At 39.6% G+C, this 22411-nt stretch overlaps 1 protein-coding gene across 1 annotated transcript in view; it reads right to left on the bottom strand.

The window, feature by feature from the left end:
- CDH6 (cadherin 6) overlaps nt 1-22411 on the bottom strand; it is a 107958-nt gene that overhangs the window by 43877 nt on the left and 41670 nt on the right. The window contains exon 2 of the mRNA XM_037381562.1: nt 11273-11629. Within this exon, the coding sequence (XP_037237459.1) occupies nt 11273-11500 (228 nt within the window). The 5' untranslated portion in view covers nt 11501-11629. The remainder of the gene's footprint in view (nt 1-11272; nt 11630-22411) is intronic.

Genomic DNA, 22411 nt, shown 5'->3' with positions numbered 1-22411 from the left:
GCCTAATATACAGAAATGTTTTTTTCTGGAATATAGTTGAATAAAACATCAGGCTTCTTCAGCAAGTAACAGCTTCTGACTACTCCCTGATGGATGCGCTTGAAAGCAAATTCTCATCCTTTGCTTACTGACAAAGGTGACCCTTTGATATTCTGAGCACTTGACGCTGACAATCAAATCCTGAAATATGTGTATGAATTTTATATGCTACGTAAAAGTGTGTGTGGCAGGGAGGAAAGTAGGGGGATGGAAAAGGGAGGATATAGACAAACACTAATACAAATGAGAACCCATATTCAGATTTAAATGAAGACTTAACAAGAAGGAAATTAATTCATGTCCACAGGTTTAGTTGAGTCTTTAATCTATTTGCATGCCTGGATCATCTATTTTTACAGTTCAGAAGCTGGGGAAAGGAAAAATATCTCCATACTATCATGTTCCCCAACCTTATTTCTAAACAAGTTTGTGTTCTGTAAGCAGATAAGGATTTGTGAAAGACAGCAGGTACACAATCTAAGAGGCTGCACATTTAAATTTCAACAGGACAGTCTTGAGGAAGGTTGCTCAACAAGGAACCTTAGCTAAGGCTGCCATTAAGTAGATTTTTCTTTCAAATGAGGGTTCCTCAAAGTGTATGTGGAGGGAAGGCTTGCATGACTTGAATGCTGCAACAGAAGGATGTAGGTAGGCCCTTTAGAAAGGCCAGGCCAGGAAGGCAAGGAGGTGGATTAACACAAGATCAGCTCAAATAGATGGAGTTTTGCCTTGAAACAGGTGACAAATCAGTCAAGAACTTGTGAATAAGAGGACAGACCCACACAAGACATCATGGTAGGCATCTGCTACAGACTGCTTGTTCAAAGAGATGCAGTAGATGAAGCCTTCTTTAGACTGATGGAGGAAACCCTGTGATTGTAGGCCAGTACTCATGGGGGACTTTGATCATTCTGATGTTTGCTGGATAGGTAATATGTCTGTATGCAAACATATGACAATTTCTTGACCCAGGTGATTGATGAGTTGGCCAGAGGATGCATCATGTTGGACCCATTACTCATGAATAAAGAAAAAATGCTCAAGGGTATGAAAGTGCAATTTGCCCACAGGCCCCAAAGATCCTTGAGCCTAGCAGAAAATTCTGGTGGAGTGAAGCATTTTCCACAGCAGACAAAAACCAATAAATTAGGTGCCTTTCAAGTAAATTGGACAAACTCAGCAGGACAACATTGGCTGCATCTAGGGATGGTGATGAAATGTTTTGGTTTTTTTTTTTTCTATAATGTCTGAAAAGTCAAAGTCATTGGGGAAAGTTCTTAAATTCTGAAAATAGGGTAAGTCACAGCCATTCTAAAGTAAGGCATGAAGAAGGATCTGGGACCTAGGGACTCTCCAGCTATACCTCAGCTCCAGGCAAGGCCATAAAGCAAATCCACTTGGAAGCTAAATTCAAGTACACGAAGGAAAACAAGATGATTTGGAACAACCAACACAGATTTAAAAGTGGAAAATCATGCTTAACTAACCTGATTGCCTTCCATGATGGCATGGATTGCACTGTGGACAAGTAGAGAGTAGTGGATATTGCATGACTTTAGCAAGGCCTTTGACATAGTCTCCCATAGTACCCTGAGAGACAAATCAGTGAGATATGGACTGGAAAAATGTCCAACAAGGTGGGTGGAATATTGTTTCGATAGTCAAGCTCAAAGGGTTGTGATCTGTGGTACGTCTGATCTGGTAGCTGATAACTAGTGAAGTTCTTCAGGGGTTGATACTGGGGGCCAATGTGGCTTAATACCTTTATTAATGGCTCAGATGATGGAATACATCCGCAGCAGTTTTGCAAATCATAAAAAGATGGAGTGAAGCACTTTCAATACTGAGAAGGTAGAGCTGCTACCTGGAGGGCCCTGAACATCCTGGAGAAATGGACTGATGGAAACCTCATAAAGTTCAGCACAGGCACATGCAAAGTCAAGAATAATCCTTTGCAGCACTACAGACTGGAGAGAAAACAGTTTTGCAGTGAAGTATCTGGGCATTCTGGTAGACAGGAAATTGAACATGAATCAGCAGTGTGTCCTTGCTGAGAAGAAATCCAGCCAGTTTGTTTTAGCAGAAATATAGCCTGTTGATTGAGGTTATTGATCATTCCCCTCCCTTCAGAGTTTGTGAGAATACAACTGCAGTACTGCATCTAGTATTGCCCTTCCTCTGTACAAGACACTAACATATTGCATTGAATTTACGGAAGGATCACCAAGAGGGTTAGGGGGGCTTGAGCATATGATATATGAGAAGAGGAGAGAAATGGTTTTGTTTAGAATTAAGAAGAGGAGGCTTGTTGTTTACGGTTATCAGGAGGGTGTAGAGAAGGCAGTGACAGGATGAGAGGAAATCGACACAAGTTTCAATGACGGAAATTTTTATTAGATACTAGGAGGGGGGAAAAAAAGAAGGAAAAAAAAGAAAGGAGAGATGGTTAAGTACTGAAAGAAGTGCCCAGAGAAGTTGTGGAATCTTCATCCCTGGAAATATACAGAACTTGACTAGACATTGACCTGAGCAACTTGCTCTAATTGGACCTGCTTTGAGGAGGGAGTTAGACCAGATAGACTCTAGGGGTTTCTTCCAGCCTTAAGTATTCTGTGATTCTATCTGGCAGGAGTAATATTCAGTCCCAGGCTTCAGGTAATTGTTCAGGATCCAAGATCGCCTGTCTAGGAATGTGGGTTCATTTTGACTGGAGAGCCTGGAATTCTTTTGGTGAGAATACTTGTGACTATGCTCTCCCAATGATAACATATCTAGTATTCATGAAAGAAGAAAATTCTCTCTGAAGCGCATATACTTGGTATGATCCTTTCAATCTAAATAATCAAAAAGATTTTTTTCATAAAGTAATTTCTGTAGGTAATTTTAGATATTTGATGTAGATATTTGGATGACGTGGCTTTACCAGGTGAATGGTGTAGATCCTGACAGGCTTTGTTACTTGGAAGTAGCATGAGAACCAAGCTCACACCAGTTTACAATCACCATGTATGCACACACAAGAGTTTTCATCCACAGGGCATTAACTGTTCGTCTACAACTGCCTTGTCAGTTGTTATTCTCTATGTGTACAGGACATTCTATGAAGAATTTTAGCAGTTGTAAGCAGCTTTAAGCAACTGACCTGAAATGTGTAAAACCAGAGAAAGAGCATGGAGTGGAAAGACATTATGAATGCTCTGACACCTCTGTTTGCATGCCCTTTAAATCCTTTGCTGGTGCCCCATCAGCTTGATTGCAAGGGCTGCTAGGTAGAAGGAAGCATGTCATAGAGCCAAAGGTACAGTTATATGGTTTAGTTCTGTCTTTCAGGGGCAATGTAACCTTCCATTAATAATAAGATGCTAAACACAATAGTTTTACAAATGACTTGACTTAACCAGATGTTGCCTTCCAACATGAAGATATAGTATGGACAAAGCTGAAAAACATGCTAAAGATGACTGAATGATCATTGCATGATCCTGTGTGGGGCAGTAAAACTTTATTTGTTGCAATAGACATCTAATGGTGAAATATTGTTTGATGTTTCACAAAGAGACAAGTAAGAAATAGTGCAGATAGATGATATTCTTATACAGAGAGGCCATTCCAGCTGATCTCTTCTGGAGCCCTGCTTTGTACAACACAGCATTTGCAAGTTGGGGGTAGAAGGACTGCAGGCTTCAGTGAATGCTTTGACTCTAAGATAAACAACTCTGAAAAGAAAACAGTAGGAATTACAGTTCTAGCATAAACATTTGCTGATCTGTTTTTCCACTTTTCCTTTAACATACATTTTTAACTCCCAGCACACTCAGTGTTTTATTTCTTTACAACCTTTATTGTTGTGTCAGGGGTTTTTTTTGTGAAATTAGAATAGAAGAAAGGATTGATTTATTTTTTTTTCTCATTTCCTTCCAGAGGGTGATTCTTTCCTTTCCTTCATCTGCCACCTCAGACTTTCATGATAACTACAAGCTTCACTGAATCCTGAAGTACTTGCAAGTGCATGCTGAGGTTTGTTTCACCCCATTAATGGTGAAAGCAAGCTACAGCCTGCATTAGCGCATATGGATCAACAGTAGGTATTCACATCACAACACATTTTCGGTTTGTGTTTTGAAATGCTACACTGACTGGCCACAGTTCTCAATCTGCTGCTGTCCCCCTGTGAACCTATGTTCACCAGTGAGGGAAATGGCAGCAAAAGAAAAGGAGTTTAAAACAATATGAGTTTCACTTAATAAAGAGTTTTCTCTAAGCCTTATGGTTTAATATTATTGGTAAGCTGACTGTAAACAACAAATGGTGGAGTAACATGGAGTAACAATGGTTCTTTGTCTTGAGCCTGAAAGAGGGATTTTTTTTTAAGCCGTTGCTATCCTGCAAGTTCTATATTCATGACACTGCAGCTTTATAGTGAAGACTTTACTGTGTTACACAAACAAATAAGAAAATGTAATCACAGCTTCAAAGACCAGTGATCTAAGTAACCCAAAATAAAGCATGAACTTCACCTGCAGTCTCTCCCTGGGTAGGAAGATTAATGTGTCCAGCTGTTTTTTTATAGCTAGAAGTCTAGGGGCACACAGTTCAGGAAGACATGCAGATTGCTAACAAGAGTAGGACAGGATGATCTGTGAAAAGACATGGCCCAAAAATGTAAGCACTGGTATGAGCAGACCATTAGCATATAGAAAAAAAAAAAGTTTAGTTCAGGGCACAAAAAAAGAAAAATAAGAATTAATAGAAATATTAGCTTGAGGGTCCCAGGATTTGCTTGCTTCTTTAGCTATAATGGGAAGAAGGGGAGGAGGTTATGTACCATTACACTGTAAGTACCATCATGTGCCATAATGTAGGAAAAGTGGTATGTTTGAAACAGATGGTTGTAAGGCTCTTATATTGTGTAATATATTTGGATACAAGGATAATGCCAAGTAGATTCACAATTACGATGATCGTAAACTTTAACCATGCTATATTTCCTGCCTTTTCATTTTTTGAATAACATTCTTGCCCATCCCACCCATTTCTCATTATCTCCTTTCTTAGCTCCCATATGACGGTTTAAAGTCTGCAAGCTGTTTCTGGATTGTCATCCTGGGCCTCTAACCTCTCAACTGTCCCTCATTTCAGAGTTATCTCTATTCCACAGAGACCGACAGTACAGAGAACTTCTATCAGTGCCAGTAAATCTTTCAAAGAGGAATATAAGACAAGTGTGTGTATGTGTGTGCAATTCAATATAGGAATGAAGGGCACTTGGGAAAGTCAAGTGGTGGAACATAAAATATGACTGATGGATGAGGAATAAAGGAAGTGCAGATGTGCCACAGCATTTGTTCTACCTTTTAAGAGAATGACAAGTATTCAGCCTATTGAAGCGGGAAGCTGGTGACCTAATCATTTAAACAGGGGAGGAGAGAAAGGGCTAAGAACTCTGATTTTTATTTTTTATTTTTAAATCTTGGTTTAGACATTTCGGACTTTTAGCTGTGTATAAGGTCATTTAACTTCCCTGTACATCAGTTTCCTTATGTGTAAAAGGCTGGTGGTAATGCTTCTTTCACCGCAGAGTTAAACATATGTTTGCAATTAACTAGTATTAGTACATGTAAAGGACCCTGTCACTTCCTTGTCAGGAGCAGGGGCAGGAGTGCCATAAATGGCCCACAAACACCCTATGCCCTGCTAAGAGACATGTTCCTCGCGGAGAGCAGTGCAGAGAGCTGTTAGTGCTCCCTGAGGACCACAGGACCCTCACACAGATGCTGCGCTGGAGGGAGCCTAAATCTGGAAAGGTGCAAAACTTTAGTCCTCCTCCTTCTGCCTGGGAAAGGGTATGGAGGTCCTCTGAGAGGCACAGCGTAGTCAAATTTCATTTACACATTTAGCTGTGGAAGAAGACCATTGAGGACAAGCCAGGGAGAGGGGTCCAGCCCAGAGCTTTGTGTACACTGTGGGTAGCGCTGCAACCCAGAGAGTACCTCAGATTGACTGATGCAACCTCGGGATTACTGATAGCTGTCTTTGGTTTTGCTATAACCCACTTCAAGCTCAGAAGTTGTTCAGAACTGAGAGGTCATTCAGAGACTTAAAGCCTAGCTCTTGGGCTGACAATTCTCTGGGAAGCAGAGTGCAGAATCCAGACCTGTAGGAAGGGTATTCTGAGAGTCAAAACAAGTTGAAAACTGTTTTGAGTAGACTCCCTGAATAAATAGAAGTCACAAGTGGAACTTTGAATTTCAGGCCTTGTAAAGATAACAAATAGTCACTGTGTTTGGAATCAGAAACTGAAGGTATCAAGTCTATATTGTAATGCAAGTTAAAAGATAAACAAAACAAATACTGAGCAAATGTTTGCATAGAACTCCATAAAGAATGTTAAAAGTGCAGATGGGAAGAGTCATTTTAGTCTGACTTTTCACATTTTGCTTTTTTTGGGGAAAAAAGTTTTGATGGTAAGTACAGAATGTTAGCGTACTAAAGATCTGAGAGAAAGTGAAGCTTTCTCTTGCTAGTTATCAGATCATCCAATCAAAGTATAATACCTTTTAACTATTAATGTGATCCATTACTGCCTCAAATGCTGAAAATGCATGACAATAATTTTCCTTGTTTAAATAGCCCCTCGTATGCACTCACAACCAGATATTTTGTCTCAGTATGTGACTTGGTCCCACTACTTGCAGTGGTTTGGAAAGATTCTACCTTTTGTTTGATTTGCTTCTGGTGACATACACTGCAAGGAACGGTTTTGCTTGCCTTCAGAATAGCTGTAGCCAGAAGTAAAATCAGGCAACAGAAAGGAAACCAGTACTGAAACTATACTGTGATACCATTTAGTTCGTCATCTCCTCCTCCAAAGCAGGATCAATGGTACCTTATACCATTATTGACAGAGGGGAATTTATCTTTCCCAGTGGTTCTTTCAACACCAAACAAAGGATTCTGGTTTTGCCTACAGTAATGCCATATCCTTTCTGCTTTGCCAAGCCACATAGCAGCAGGACTTTGACTTTATCTTCCTTGAAAAATGGAGTTGTCAGCAGATGATGATTGTTTATAATAGGTTGTACAGGTAGTAACATCAGATAGCTTCCAGGCAAGCATACTGCTTGAACTGTGTGAACATCAATAAGACCACCAAAAATGAAAAGTATGTCTGGAAGTTTCCTTTTAGGGCCAGACAGAGAGTGTGTGACAAAACCATTCCACAGTTCTGCCTGTTGTCAGGAAAGCAAGTTGCTTCTTTCCACTGCAGGCTGCCAGAAGCTGTTTCTGGGTTAACGAGTAAGATTTAAGACTTGTTCAGATCTTCCTTTAGTCTAAAAGAAAGTGGCATCCTATCCCTTTATGTTAACAGTAATTTGTAGGTGTGTGCTCTAACAAGACCACTCAGTGACGCCAGTACATAGATTTTATGTAGCCAATGGGACAGCCATGCAAAGATATCAAGTGCATACAAACAGTAACTATACCTTTGAGTATATTCTTGGAAAAGGCAGATTTTTTTCACTCTTTTGCCCAGGACTGTCTGAAGACCTCTAGGGAGTGTAGCACATATTCCTACATACAGCTACACTACCACTCCATTGTTTACCTGTGATTTAGAGATGCATTCACCCCCACCCTTTAAAATTGTGCTAAGCAGCCACAGGTACAACTAGGTCTCTTTTAAAACCTGACTCAAATGTTGCAAATTTTTGCTAGGTAGTAATGCAGGGCACTTCTCTATTTTGATGCTCATGTAATCCTTTTATTTTATTTTGGGACTGAGTCCCTGCCAAGTGCCATAATTTCTGAACCAGAAGAAAAGATATCTTCAGGTTAAAATGTCACTGTGCCCATCAATCACACTTCAATGAATAGCTGTAGTTCACAAGTTATTCAGCAGTGAAATGAATAATTCCACTCTAGAAGTTTTCTGCAAGTTTCTTATATTATTATGCTTGAGACTAACCAAGACTGGACGTGTGAATTTCTACTCTTTTTAAAAGGCTTTATTTCATGAATATACAGGAATGAAATTCAGGAATACAAGAACTGAATAATAAAATGATGGATCTGGTGTCAAAGCCATAGCATACAATAAACTGGTATTGATAACACTGGGAGCTTCTCGTTGGCAGCCACATATTCTTGTCCAGTGTGATACAGAAGCATATTTGGGCTGACAGTAAAGTGTGTGGCATACAAAACTAGGGAGCACTTTTTAATATCTGACTACCCATGGGTACCAAAAAAGGGCTACCTTGTTTTGTGTGTGCTTAGGCAATTATCTCCTTAAAGATGGAAAACATTTGCATTCATTGGATATGGAGTATAGAGGGTACAGAGCACAGTAGTGCTCTGGTCCATGACTTGGATGATGCTTCAGTGTTGTCTTCAGTACTGCCTTGAGCTCTATCTTCAGACAGATTACCTTCTTCATTTATCTCAAATCTGAATATATTCCCACTTTTCTTCCCCTTCTCTCTAAGACTGTTATGGTATAAATGTGGTTTCCTGTAGTATAAACAGTTACAGGATTTTGCAACTGTAATTCAGGAAGTTTATAGAAATACCACTGTTAGACTCTTTCACAACAGACTTCTTGTATCTCAGATTTTGATATAGATGTTTGAATTAAACAGATTTTAACAAATGAGAAGAAAAAAGTAAACCCAACCTGAGTAAAAGATTCTTTTTCTTGTCGCTTATATGGAGTAATTTTTTAATAATTATGATGTTAATGCCCACCAGCTTTAAGCACTAAACAAAAAAACCCAGAAGATCCAGGTCTGACTGCTTACACAGTAAGTTGTAAGCACAGCTGCCCTTTACATACATATATTGCTATTGTTTTAAAAGATTTTCTTGTTCACATTCCTTTATGATAGAAGAGAATAAAAAGACTATAACCAAATATTCTTACCACTTTCGGTTCATATTTAAGGTTAACATTTAGTTCTCTGAGAAAAAATATGTTTCATAAATATGTTCATTATCCTCATTTGCCCACACCAATCAAGTTTAATTGCTCAGTTAAATTGTCTGGTTACCTCAATTTGGAGACATTCAGCTGTTTCTATAATTTATCCTCACACCAACACTCAACTTTGTCTAATAATAAATGGCTGCTCTTCCATGCCTCCTGGCTAATTGTTCAATTACAAGGGTGTGAGCAGTTCTGGCATTTGAAAGACATGTGAAAGGCCACTTGTGAACAGCCCAGCAACACAGAATCAATGACATTTATACGTTATGTGTTGTTTCTACGCTTTGTAATAGGAAGTGTATTAAAGTACCAATAGTAGAACAACTTTTAAAAATAACATCCACATTTCTTTCTCTTCAATGACTCCAGTTTAAACTTTTTTTGTTTTCTGGTCCAACTAGACCATTTTTTAACTGTTTCTCAGCAAACTCATCCTACAGGAATATTCCCTGCCGCATCAGTCCCTCTGAAGCCAATAGCTTCTGCTCTAACTCTGCAGTGGGGAGAATGGGGACTTAGGGCTGAGCAGGTCTAATGTAAAAATTCACAGTGAAAATTACAGGCTGTAAGACTCACCTTAGGACCACATACTTTATATACGGAGAAGGGATCCCCATTACTCTCACACTCCCAGAATAAACTGTGAAAAAGGAGAGTGCATGGAGAACTGCTGTCTTTCAATTTGTAGTTGTTTTTTGTTTTTTCCTTGACTCCATATTTCTTACACACACTCACCCCCCTTCACTGTCTCATCTTCTGTTCCTATTTGTCCTCTCTTTAGCTAAACTTTTTCTCCCAGGTCCTATCCTCTACTCCCATTTGATGTCACTTTACCCTCCTCTATCTGGATTCCTCTTCTGACTTCCTCTCCTTCCACCTCCATCTTTCTAGCTCTTCCCTCTTACTCTCTTCTGGCTTTTTTATTACCTTCTTATCTTCCTTCTCTACTTCCCCTTTCTGAGGACTCTCTGCCTTTGGCTTTTTCCTGTAGATTGGGCTCAATGGTACCCTTCATGAATACTGATTATCCTGGTCAGAGCTCTAAGAGTACTACACCATCTGAGTAGCTCTTCATTTGAATCATGCCTTGCAGCCATCCTAGCAGGAGAGAGGTGTCACATCCAGCTTTGACTGACAGTTGATTGGCAGGCAAGAAAAGCAGCCACCATCTCTCATGGGAATTCTCAGAGACTTTCAGAGGGAGATAAAATGTCAAACCACTGTGACCTGCAGCCTTTGCTAAGAGGCTTGAGAGATCAAACTAGATTAGGCATAATCCTATTTCAGTTTGGAAAACTAAGCTGTATTGTTTCTGCTTCGAATGTCATCATCAATAGCACAATTTCTGAATTCTGCAAGAGAAACTCCTATAGACTCTGGTACCATGGGCAGTATAGATTCTCTCTAGACTTACCACAGTGCATTAGCTCTGCAATTTGCATATTTACCTACATGGGGGTCTGCTGCTCAGGGAGGTGGATATTCTCAGAGTTAAGCTGTTATTTTTTTATTATTGTTGTGGTTCTTATTATGACTACTATTGTTATTATTATTTCTATTTATTTATTTATTTATTTATTTACAGACCCTTTTCTGTCAGCAGGCTTTGAGCTTAGAAATGCTCAGTTGCCTGTTGCTTCTTAGTGTATAAGCACAGTGTGCTTCAACTCTTTGTAATAGCATGGCTCATGATATTAAGGTCATGTCATAGAGTCCTCGGTGGCACCACAAAACCTTGTCAGAAAATGGCTGCAACATTGTTGTGTGCAGTGGGGGATAAAACGGGAAATTATGACCTTTTTCTGGGTAAAAAGAACCCTCACCAAAATACCAGCACTGTGATTCCCAGATACCTCAGATCAAAACTTCTTCTGGTTTATACAGTTTGACTCTAGGAAAGTTAATGTGCATGAGGGAAAATGCATATTACATTTTAAAGCTAAAAATCGGGCCTAGACAACTCTGTAATTAAGCTGCATTATTTCCAAGCAAAAATGAAAAGAAAAATCTTTAATATAATTCTGCATGATTGGCTATGGCACTTGCTGGTTAAATGAGGAACTTCCTGTTGTTGATTATAATTTGAAGCTGAAGTGCACTAACCTTTCCACTGAATTACTCCTCAGCAGAAGCTCAGCAGACAGGAAGGTGAACTAAACGTTGTAGCAGGAGTTGTTCTTACCTACTTGCTATTGCTGGCTTTCCAGTGCTTCTAAAATCAAAACATAGATATGTATGAAAGAATCTTACCTTGCCAACATATTGGTAGTCAGTTCCTGTGTATTCCTCCAATAAAAAGAACTGATTCCACATCCAGCTCCTTTTGGAACGATGGGGGTCTTGTCTGCTGCTTCCAGACAATACCAAAATCTTTTCCTTTTCTGCAAAGCCACTAGTCCTTCTGGATAATGAAGTTAAGAAACTTTGGTGGGGCTGACCAGCCCAAAATAGCAGCCAGAAGCAATGGTAAGTTCTCATCACGGCAACACAAGAAAAATCTAAATAACCACTTTTTGTCTTGTCCTCAAACTAACCTACTTTACTGCACTGAATCCAATCTCATGCCGTCTTCCTTCTTCAAATAGTCTTTGCAGTCTCAAAGGATCTCTGAAAAGAAAAACAACAAATTTTTGAGCTTTTTCAAAGGTACTTAACATTCATGACTACAGTAAACAAGTCCAAAAAAAGTAGAAGAGTAATAGCGATTGTTGAAAATCTGGACTGTTTCTGGTTCAAAATGTTGCACGTGGTCCTTCAAATAATCTGGGGGGATCTATATTGAATAGGAGGAAGGAGTTGCGATATTTGGGGTTTTTTGGGGGTCCCCCCCCCTTAACTCAATTTACTTCCATTCATCAACTAAGGCAAACCAGGCATTTCTCTTTTTTACTGCCCGAACTTTGGGACGTAACTGCTCAGTTTCTGACTGGGGATCTTGATGAGGTTATCTTATTACATCGAAGAAGGGCTAGCAAGAGTACACCTGTCTTCCCAGGAAGTATTCTGTCACTATAGTTATGGGCTGAAGAGCCTGGACTTAGAGAACTCCAGGATTTCCCCCTCACATTTAAGGAGTTTTGCCTTTGGCTTCATTTAGGTGGGGACGAGTAAACAGGTTAGTGAAATAAATGTGCATATTTGTCAATATCTCCCACATACTAGACCTGTTTGATACTGTGTAGGAACTTCAGTGGACATTTTGGTTTTCTCAGTTACCTACTGCCAGAGTTTTGTACCAAGTTTTGGAACTTTAAATACCAAGTTATATATGTAAATGCTTTAATTAGTAACTTCTAAAATAATAATAATAAAAAAATCAGCTATTTCATTGCTATCTGTGGGTTCTTACTAGGTACTGCTTCCTAGTATATAGTATATATTAATAATATCATTATTAATACTAAATATCTGTGCACCTACAAGATAATTATGAAAATGATCCCTATCTCTGAAGATTGCATGGGTTTCATCATGAAAAAAGCTACACAAAAAGTACCACAGTGTAGTGAAGCCAGTTCTGTTTTTTAAAAAACATTGAAAGCTTCTCTTCGGGAAGAAGAAATGGTACTATGAGTCTCAGGTAATCAGTCAGGCAAAATGCCTAATGAACAGCTTCGGAATGTTTTATAATGTGAAGAAATCAGAATTAGTTGACAGAAACAGTCCACAACATATATGTTTCATAAAGACTTTGTTAATTTTTTAGTCCAAACAGATCCATACTTTTAGAGAAGGATAATTTCATTAAATTTCATTCGGTTTTGCATAGATTCTTTTAAGTTAAGTTTGTTCCCCCCTCCATATTCTGTTCAGAAAACAATAATTCTGAACCAGCTTAAAATTCAATGCAGCAGTTCTGAATCTTTGTAAATACTGTGGAATGACAGTCTCACTATACCAAATTTAAAAGAGGAATTTATTTTTTTTCTAAGCATTTTACACAGCACTGCTTGGATCATATTCTATATCAAAGGTCTTTTTTTTCCCTATATTATGTGTGTTTGGTTTTTTTGAAGGTGTAAATCGGGCAGAATTTAGCTTTTGAGCTACAATGATGGAGTTAAAGCATTTAAAATTCCTCAGATTTGCCACTCTTCTGGTTCTCATTGTTCTTAATAATGAATTACATGAAATAACCTCAAGTCTCTTACGGTTCCTCTTAGAAAATACCACTTAGCTTTTAGATGGGGAGTAGGTAATGGAACAGGGCTGTTCAAACAATATTGTTTTACTGCTTCACAAGGTAAAATACTGTAAAAAGGTAACTTCTGGATGAGGAGTCAGTTTTTTTAGCGTTAAGAGGAAGAAGAGAAAAGGTACAATTAATTCTGAAGCAGTGTAGTTTTCTCCAGAGAAGAGAGAAGGTTTGTAGTTAGCTCTCGTTACTGCCAGTGAACTTCCCGTAGGCAAAACCAACTCTGTCCTGCAGGTCGTGGAAGCTGTGTCCACATAAACTTTGAGCATTGTGAGATAGACACAGGCACACATACCTGTAACCGTACACACACACACGCACACAGATCCAACAGCAACAACTGACCTGCTGCCCACCACAAGGTGACCTTCATAGAGCAGGAACAGAAACAGAGTGACTAAGCTTTAAAATTTTTTTCAACAATCGCTTTTAGTGCGATTCATGGAGCAGGGGCAAATAAGTGCACAGGTCGCTAAAGGGGAACATGGACAGATTCAGGCTCCGGAGACCTGAAGTGGCTTTAATTCTCTCCCAGTTTATACTCTCTTAACCACCTGCTGTACCCTTCTGACGTGCGAAAGGTCTTGTCCTTTACCACTCTGCTAACATCCACTCCTCTAACCCCCAGCTCTGAGTGGAGTCTGTTCTAGTGGGCATTTCCCTGGTGTGATGTGAAAGAGGAGATTATATCTCACGCAATATTTTTGACTTCCATTTTCCTGCCAGGTTGCTTTGCAGGGAGGTTGGTGCCTGCCCAGGTGAGTTAATTAGTGCCCTGGCAAGCTGCCATTTAACAGCACACCCCTCGTGATCTGTGCTTGGCGTGCAGATGTGAAAAGATGGATGAGACAGCAGCTCTGGCTGTGCCCACACGGCTCGCCTTATCAGGGAGACAGGGTCTGAGGTAGGGACTGCAGCATAGGAGAAAACCTATTTTTTGCTATTAGTGCAGTCTGCATGGATTGCTGAGGCATAAGCGAGTGAAAATCATCACTTGACAGGCTCCCCCAGTGCTCATCTCGTTATTCCTATGGCCACATCGCACAGTGGGGCTCCGCACCTCTGGTCCTGCACTTAATGTTTCCTAAGCAGTGCTACCCAGAGCAGCATCAACTACACAGGATTTGTACCAACCTTAAAGAATCGGTCCTTCAAGTGCCAATTGCCAGGAAACAATTATTCCTGGGGGGAATTTTCTGCACTTGAAGTCAGCTATATTTCACAGGTCTGATGTCATGGGAGAGGTTTATAGTGGCTCGTGCTGAAATATAGCTCACGAGAATGATATCATAGCTGTGAAATACAGCCTTTTACTCTCCTCTGCAGAGATGTGTCGAAAATGCTGAAATAAGGGCATGATCCCATAATGTCCTTCTTGACTGGGAAGTCTTCTGAAGCAGCAGATCAGCTAAGCCCCAGCAGCTTCCCTGTGAGTGGCAAGAGAGGAGGCACACCTTTACAGACCTTGGCTTAAGCATGCAATTGGGTAAGTACCAAATGACATGCAGGGTGTCTTTGCCCTCTAGGTGCTGATAACTGTTTTATGGGTCATAGTGATAAATTCAGTTGAGTGAATAAAAAGCACAGAAGCACTATACTCTAAGCGGAGCCTTTAGCAAAGAGTGAGATCCTGTGGCTCTTAAATGCCATTCTGTGCTCCAGTCCCTGTGTCTCATGCTCCAGAGAGGTCTCTGCAAAAAAAAAAAAAAAAAAAGTTTTTCTTGTGCAATCTCCTTTCTTTATTTTGAAGACAAGCCATTCACCAGGGATATTTTATTTTCTTCAAATGTAGATGTGCAAATAACTGATGGGACCTTGGGATCGTGGCTAAAATGTCTTTGTTTTCTTTACATCATGTAAAGATGAGCAGTAAGACAAAAGGGCTGCTTTAAGTATGGTGTTCTCTCGACCATCAGCCCGGTCAGCTTGTTGCGGAACTCATCATGTTCAACTGTCAAGAATGAAAAACAATTTTACTGTACAACAGACTCAGACAACTGGCTTAGCTCTGTCAGCTCAAATATATAGCAAATCTGGGGGGTTTATGGGAGAAGAAGGAATCTGCATAGCCAAGCATTAAAAGAATCACAGTCTAACTTTAGGTATGATGATTGTTAACATAAAAACACTGTTACTTGCAGTCACAGAACTGTCTTTGGTGTGACAAGCTGCAGATTTAAAGTTTATGTTCATGCCTCTTTGAAGGATCAAACCCTCAAACAATTGCTTAATCAGTATAAACATCAACTTACTTCAAAATCATTTCCCCTAGGTGATGATATTCTTAGTCAACCTTTCTATTCACCTTCTCCCACAGTATCTCATTAATGTAGGTAATGTCTTGATGACACCAGTGTGAGAATTCAGTGCAAATTCACACCCTTTCAGAGAAATACTTAATTATTTCAGCTATAAATCAAAGAGAAAATGTGTCCATTGGAGTTGCTCCTACAAATCAGGGAGCTCTGCCCTGGACATGCCTTTCTGGCACAGTGACAGGCATCAGGTGCAAATTCTTGACACCAGGAACCCCAAAGATGTTCCACCTTCACTCCCACTCAGCCCTGTGGGTTGTGCTGCGCTTCCCAGCTGCTGGTTAAATAAATCAGACTAGCAAAGAGCATTCCCGTGAGAGGTAACAGCGAGGAGAGGGAAAACACTTTTTCTTCATTCTTTTCTGTTCAGCCCCATAGTATCCCCTCCTCAATAAACTCTCAAAAGAATATGTTTTATAAAGTGTCCTAGATTCTGGACTTGAAAATTTCTTTTCAGATTCCATGCATTTAATTATTCTTCTGTATGTATTTATAAATCCTGGATGTTATGGGCTGCTGATTATTAGATTTTAGATAGCCTCTAAATATGCCAACAACCATCACTGTCTCTAAAGTTTCTGACATAACCTTTATTTAAACAGAAGTGCTGATATTTTTTTCTCTTTTTTTCTTTTTTTCTCTTTTATTCAATAGTCATCTAGGTGCAGTTTCATTGTTTGAGGGTTGGGTACAAACCTTCATACATTAGGAATTAAGGTCCATTATACAATGGAATGAATATTAATTGTATTTTCAGGAATTGATAATGCATTGTTATTCTCACACAGACCCTGAGTAAGGAGCTGAAAGTTAGTAAGTGATGTGGTATAGTAATTTAGGAAACTAAGCATGGGAAATGTTGTAGGTTTAGGTGGATTTTGTTTGCGTTTTTCTTTTTTCTCATTTATGCAACACAACTAAACTGCATCCATCGTCACAGACACCATTTAGATTCTTGGGTAAAAATGCACAAAGACAGAATAGAGCCTGCTCTTTCATTCTAGCAGATGACACTGTGAATCCAGCAGCGTATGTGCCTTCACTGCCCCCAAATCAGGTCTGATTTATGGTTGGTGGTGGATAGATGCAGACCAGTTCCTGGCTTCTTTAATAGTCATATTATATGAAGTACATACAACACTTTTGGAAGAAAAGGAGGATTTTGCTCTGGTAGCTTTAAATTATATTTAATTTTGTAGAAGATGTGGAGATGCACTAAAAATATTCTGATATCATACCTTTCGGATGCATACTCAGCCAGTACCGATTTGAGTTTGCCAGGCAAACTGACCCTGTTTAAATCCCAACCAATTCTACAGAGCAAATGGCCCACCACAGAAACTGGATTGCAGGTTTCAGTTTCCCTGTGCAGGACAACCAGTTGCTAGTCCTCTGGCAAGAACATGCAGTGAGAGATACTCTCCATACTCACACAGTCCTGCTGGAAGAACCTTCCCCTGGCTTAAGCATCAGGTGCAAGTATTTAACCCATCAAGCCTGACAGAGAGGAGGAAGACATCAACACTTAATTGTCAAAGCCTGAGGAATGAAAGATGGGGAAAGCATTAATGGGGGAGAAGAATAATGGCCAAATCCCGTGTTTGCTGTGCAAAGTGGGATAGTCTGTAGTATGGAATGAGGCATGTTAGGTGAGGATCTGGTGATCAGTTGCTTGTATTTTACCTTGTTGCAAAGCCATGCCCAAGAAGCAATGTCTAAGTCTCTAAGGAAATTTGAATGACCCAGGGAAGCCAGGACCCTAGGCTGTCCTTGTGGCTGTCCTTGCAAATGTAAAGTATGTGGTTCTGCTACCCTGCAGGCAAGACTGCAAGGAAAGGATTAAGGCTGTATGGGAAATCTGCAGAAAAATTATTCTCATCGGGGGGGTGGGGGAAAGGTTAAAGTAGCAATAGTTGTACAAAGAAAAGACAGTATTCCAGCTAACTTCAAAAAAACGGAGGCTTCCAGATTTATCACATTAACTTCTTTTCAGTGTCATATTCTTACATTTTAATATATCATATTGATACATTTTCATACATAGCAAAGAATTCCTTACTAGATTTTCAGTAATAGCTAAGTTTCATGTGCTCAGAAGCTGTAACACTGCAGACTTGTCCATAATTGACTTGGACTTAAAAAGCAGTTGTTGAGTTTGAGCTTACTTTACAATTACATCTCTCTTATGACCAGTCAGATCTGGAAGTCTCCATCTAATAATTTTCTCAAATGTGAATTAGCTTTTACAGCTCTGAAATCCAAATGCTTTTTTTCCTTCATTGTCCATGAGGCATTCCTTTGTAAATAATCATCAACAGAAAAAAAAAATATCAATTTTTCAGTGTGAAGATAGCTGAGGAAATTTTAATCTTCTGATGTTCACCTTTTTTTTTTTCCTATCTTTGTTATATAAACCCATATACTCTAGCGATCATTCCTGTAAATACACCTCTGAAATAATAAAACTGAACAGAGCCAAGAGAGAATTCAAACTGAAAGATTTGTGGTTTTAAACTAGAGGCACTTTCTGAAGACGTGAAGTACACAATGTAATTGCAGCCATCAGTGGTTGATTATAGTGTCTTTCAAAGTAATTTTTTTATTCAATTCTCTCAGCATGAAAAAAGGTCCAGAACTATAAAAATAACTAAATGCAGAAGAAATGTTAAGATAACTACCACCTCTATCCTGCACTAGGATCTATTAATGTGGCACTTTTGAACAATGCAACTGCTTTAATGCTGGTGGACCTGAACGCACACAAACACCAGCCTTCACAAAAGCACACCCTGACAAAAGAGAGAAAGTGAGAAGTACATCTTCATCTTTAGTTCATGACTGGTGGTGGCAAAAGACGACTGTATGACTTTATGAAGTAGCTGGTGACTGGATTGATGATGATGTTTGTCTGCTCTCAGATATTTTGATTTTTTTTTTCACCTGGCATTTGAAAAGAGCCTTAGTGTCATCCTTTTCCAGAGATGCCCACTATAAGTCTGTATTTAGCCACACTGTGAGCGTGTCTTTTGTCCACTGTGCATAAACAGCCTCAACACAAAAGATCGAAGCACAGTAAGGAAATCGTGTTTCCATTGTATGGTTGCATAAAGTGACTTTTCTGTGGTCATTCAACGTTACCTGTGCAGGGCTGGAGCGTGGACTTAGATTTCCTGAGGCATACAGCAGCATTTTAATCACAAGGTTATTCTTCTTCCTTTCTGATGGTGTGCCAGTCCAAGCCATAATATCTGTGCTTTAACCACCACGTGCACCTTTGCTGCACAGACTGGCTGGATGTAGGCGTATGCTGGAGAGTGTGTGGACGCTGTAGTTGAAACACCTGGAAAAGGATCTGATGTCCCCTGGGTGTGCAGGCAAGAGCAGTAACTGCTGCAAGAGCAGCAACATTATGTAGGTGTCACAGACTAGTCACCTCTGCAAGCAGCTATATGGAGGAGGAAGGACGGACCCAGCTCCAGCTGATCCTATCCTCTTTGTGGTGCTTCTGTGTGGCATTAAGAGGAAGCAGTAGCTGGTCTTGCAAAAGGCTTCTTGCCACTTCTGCCTTTTGCAGGTGATGGGACAGGTCTCCACGATATTTTATTGTCCCCCTGCAGCCGGAAGCATTCCCCTAATGCTTCGTTACAACCAACAACAGGGGACGGGTATGTGACTAGCAGCTAATACTAATGCTGTAAATCATATTAAGTTTTTCCTTGATGGAAAGAAGACTAAAACAGCTAAGCAATTTAGTAGTAAAAAACATTTAGTAGGAGAACAAATAGGTAGCACTCCTACTGCTATGCATATCTGATACATGGGTCTTTTATTCCTGAATGATATCTTAATGGCAGAGAGTAGCAGATGTACATGGAATCATAGCCAAAGGATTTTCAGCAGTACCAAAAGTATCCCTGAACGCATGAAAATTGTTGCAGCACTTGATGGAACTCTCTAGTGTTGTCATCCTGTTGTGAAAGTTACTGTTGTTTTCAGACATGCAATAAGCTGCTATCAAGCTTGCAGTTGTTTTTATAAAGTTGGGATTTTCCCTAACCCTATTTATCTATCTATTTATTTATTTATTTTAGAATAGAGAACTACCAGGTTCTTCAAAGCAGGAGTGTCATCAAAAAGGAATTCAGACTACGTTATTCAACAAAATTTGATGTCTGAAAAGGAGCCTAGTCTCCCTACCCAGTTAATAGAAAGTGAAAGACTCTTGGGTGACTCGAAGTGCCTAAGTTAAAGCATTTTGTCACTCCACTAAAAAAGCTACATCGTTTGAATGCATCTTCTTCTATTTCTTTTTAGGCACTGGTACTTGAAAGTCTCCTAGACAGACTCTTAGAAATGATCAGTGACATTGTAGGCTTTTCATTGTAAAGCAAAAATGGAGCTGTTTTAAATAAGACTCCATTCTGAGAAAGGCATGAGATGCCACCACCCAAAAATCTCTAGTAAGGGAACTATTCCAAATCTTTAGGCACATTAAAAAAACATCTGGTCAGCTTCTCCCTGAAAACTGTTTCTTGTATTGTAGAAGAGATATCCTGTTTCACTTTTTCTATGCGCACTCAGCCTACCATTTATCAGGCATCTATCTCCACGCCATGAGAGGAAAATTATCCACAAGCTCCCATAAATGAGACAGAACCATAGACAACAGATCCTGTCTTTGCTGATCAGCAATTACTTAAAGCCAAGGTGTCAGCCATACTCTCCAAACACAAGAGGAAAAGTCTGGGCTTGCAGCTGCTTTAGTGGCCTTGCAGTTCTCCCTCAAGCATTGCAGTGTGATAATGAAGGCAGAGGCTATACTGCCACACGCATAGCCAGGAATAAAAGAAAGGAGGAGGTAAGGTTTCTTTTTCAATAGGCACCAGCATATCTTCCTATCAAAGACTAACTATTTTTGATGTAGTAATGAAGCAGTTCAATAACAGACACAAGTAAAAGAAAATTCTTTGACAGGAATGTCCTGGTTGTGCTTTGGGCAGTGTATACTGTTGTCAAACATGATATTAATTGCTAAAATCCTGATTTATTTCCTACAGAAGAAACTCACAGACTGAGATAATGGGATTATAGCAACTGGTACAACTAAGGGCTAACAGGTAGGTGGAGTTCACCTGATTCTAATTTAGGCATATTAGAGTTTATGCACTTCTATATGTGCAAAAGAGTTTGTTCTTTTCTACTTTTTGCATTTTGGCTATTTACAACTGTCTGTAACTTCACATTTCTTGGATAGCCACAATCCTACATGTGATTGCTACTATCCTTTTTGTTTGCCTCTTTTTAGTGACCCTAATCTCTTCTGCCTGCCTTTTGCAGTTCCCCCTTACAGCAACTTTCCTTGCTACCCCCACATTTTCAGCGTGCCCCATTTCATCTGTGGGAGAGCAAAGCAGTTGTCTGTCTTAAGCAGTTTTCCATTCACCAGCTGCTGTTTGCTTCATTCTCTCTGCTAGAGGTTCAGTGCTCACCATATTTTTCTTTACTTCTTGACAGAAAAGTGTGATAATTTCCCACTATGAAGCTAGGTGAACCATAGGGACATATGGTACTGGACCTGGGGAAGATAGAAATAGCTGAACTTTGGCTTTGTATTTGATTGTCAAGGGCCTTCTTATTTCTTATAGACTTTCATGGTCATTTACCAGTGTGAAATGGATGCAGAGTGGTACCAAATCAGAAACGCCTGCAATGCTCGGCTTATTGTGGGCAAGTGAACTGCATTTGTGCAAATATGCTCCAACAGAAGCAATCAACTGGAAAATAGAGAGATGCCCATTAAGACTCATTTCATTACGAGAGTGCTATTAAAAGAACTGTAGATTAGTAGGTCACATCTTTTCTTTGATGAAAGAGTTTATTATTTCTTTGATCGTGACAGTAACTGGCTACACTAAAATGCTATAGCTTCTTTAAAAGCCTCTTAATGTTACCTCTATTAACTGCACAGCTTAAGCTGTAGCAGAAGAGCTAATGCAGATCTGCTGGCCTCCCTTCTCAGATCTCTTGATCCTACTTGGGATCCTATTAAGGGTCTAGGAGATCTTCTCAAGCAGGGCTGTAATGAATGACAGCAGGTGGAAATATCCATGGCAAGTCCTCCTGGGCTACCCTCATGGCTAGCTTAAAAAAAAAAAAAAAAAAAAAGATGCAGCAGTGTAAGGGACTATTTCTGCTACTAGGATACTAGGACTGGTTAATGACTATTAAAATAGGAATAAGGCACGTTTGAGGTTCATCCAGGGTGAATAAATACCACGCCATGATGGCAGGGATGTTCTAGAAATCTGGCTAGTGGGACATTCTTGTCCAGGCAAGATGATTTATTTGTTGTACCACTGCATGCCAGAATCATCTACACTCTGCCTGTGACTTCAGGTGAGGCAATAAACTTTACCACTTCAGTGTGTATTTCCAGCCACTTGATGACTCATTACTTAACTGAGGTTTTGTGAACAGTGAGTGATGTTTCTGAAACTCTTGAAGTTTCTTGAATAGGAAACATGCATACTTGCTTTTCAAATCACTAATCTGAGAGGTGGTTTTCTTCTTTGAAAAGGGCCTTTTAATATGTTTTTGCTAGTAATTTTATGTTTCTCAGAATATGAAAATGTATAAAAGAATAATGTTACTTGTGACTGAATAGCTTCTGAAGTATTTAATAATGCCACTTATGTCACTAGTTCTTTGAAAACTTTAATGAGTTGTTTAATTAGGAATATTGAGGGAATTTGAATCACACAATTATTTTTTTTTCTCTCTTAGTTCACACAGCTCTGCATACATACACTGCGAACATCAAATAATACAAGTGACTAACCCCTTTGCTTGTATTATTAAAGCATACTCCTGCAGGCATTA

This window comes from Falco rusticolus, chromosome 3, assembly GCF_015220075.1.
Source record: "Falco rusticolus isolate bFalRus1 chromosome 3, bFalRus1.pri, whole genome shotgun sequence".
NCBI lineage: Eukaryota > Metazoa > Chordata > Aves > Falconiformes > Falconidae > Falco > Falco rusticolus.
The sequence above is the reverse complement of the archived record's forward strand: the minus strand, read 5'-3'. Positions and strand labels throughout refer to the sequence as shown.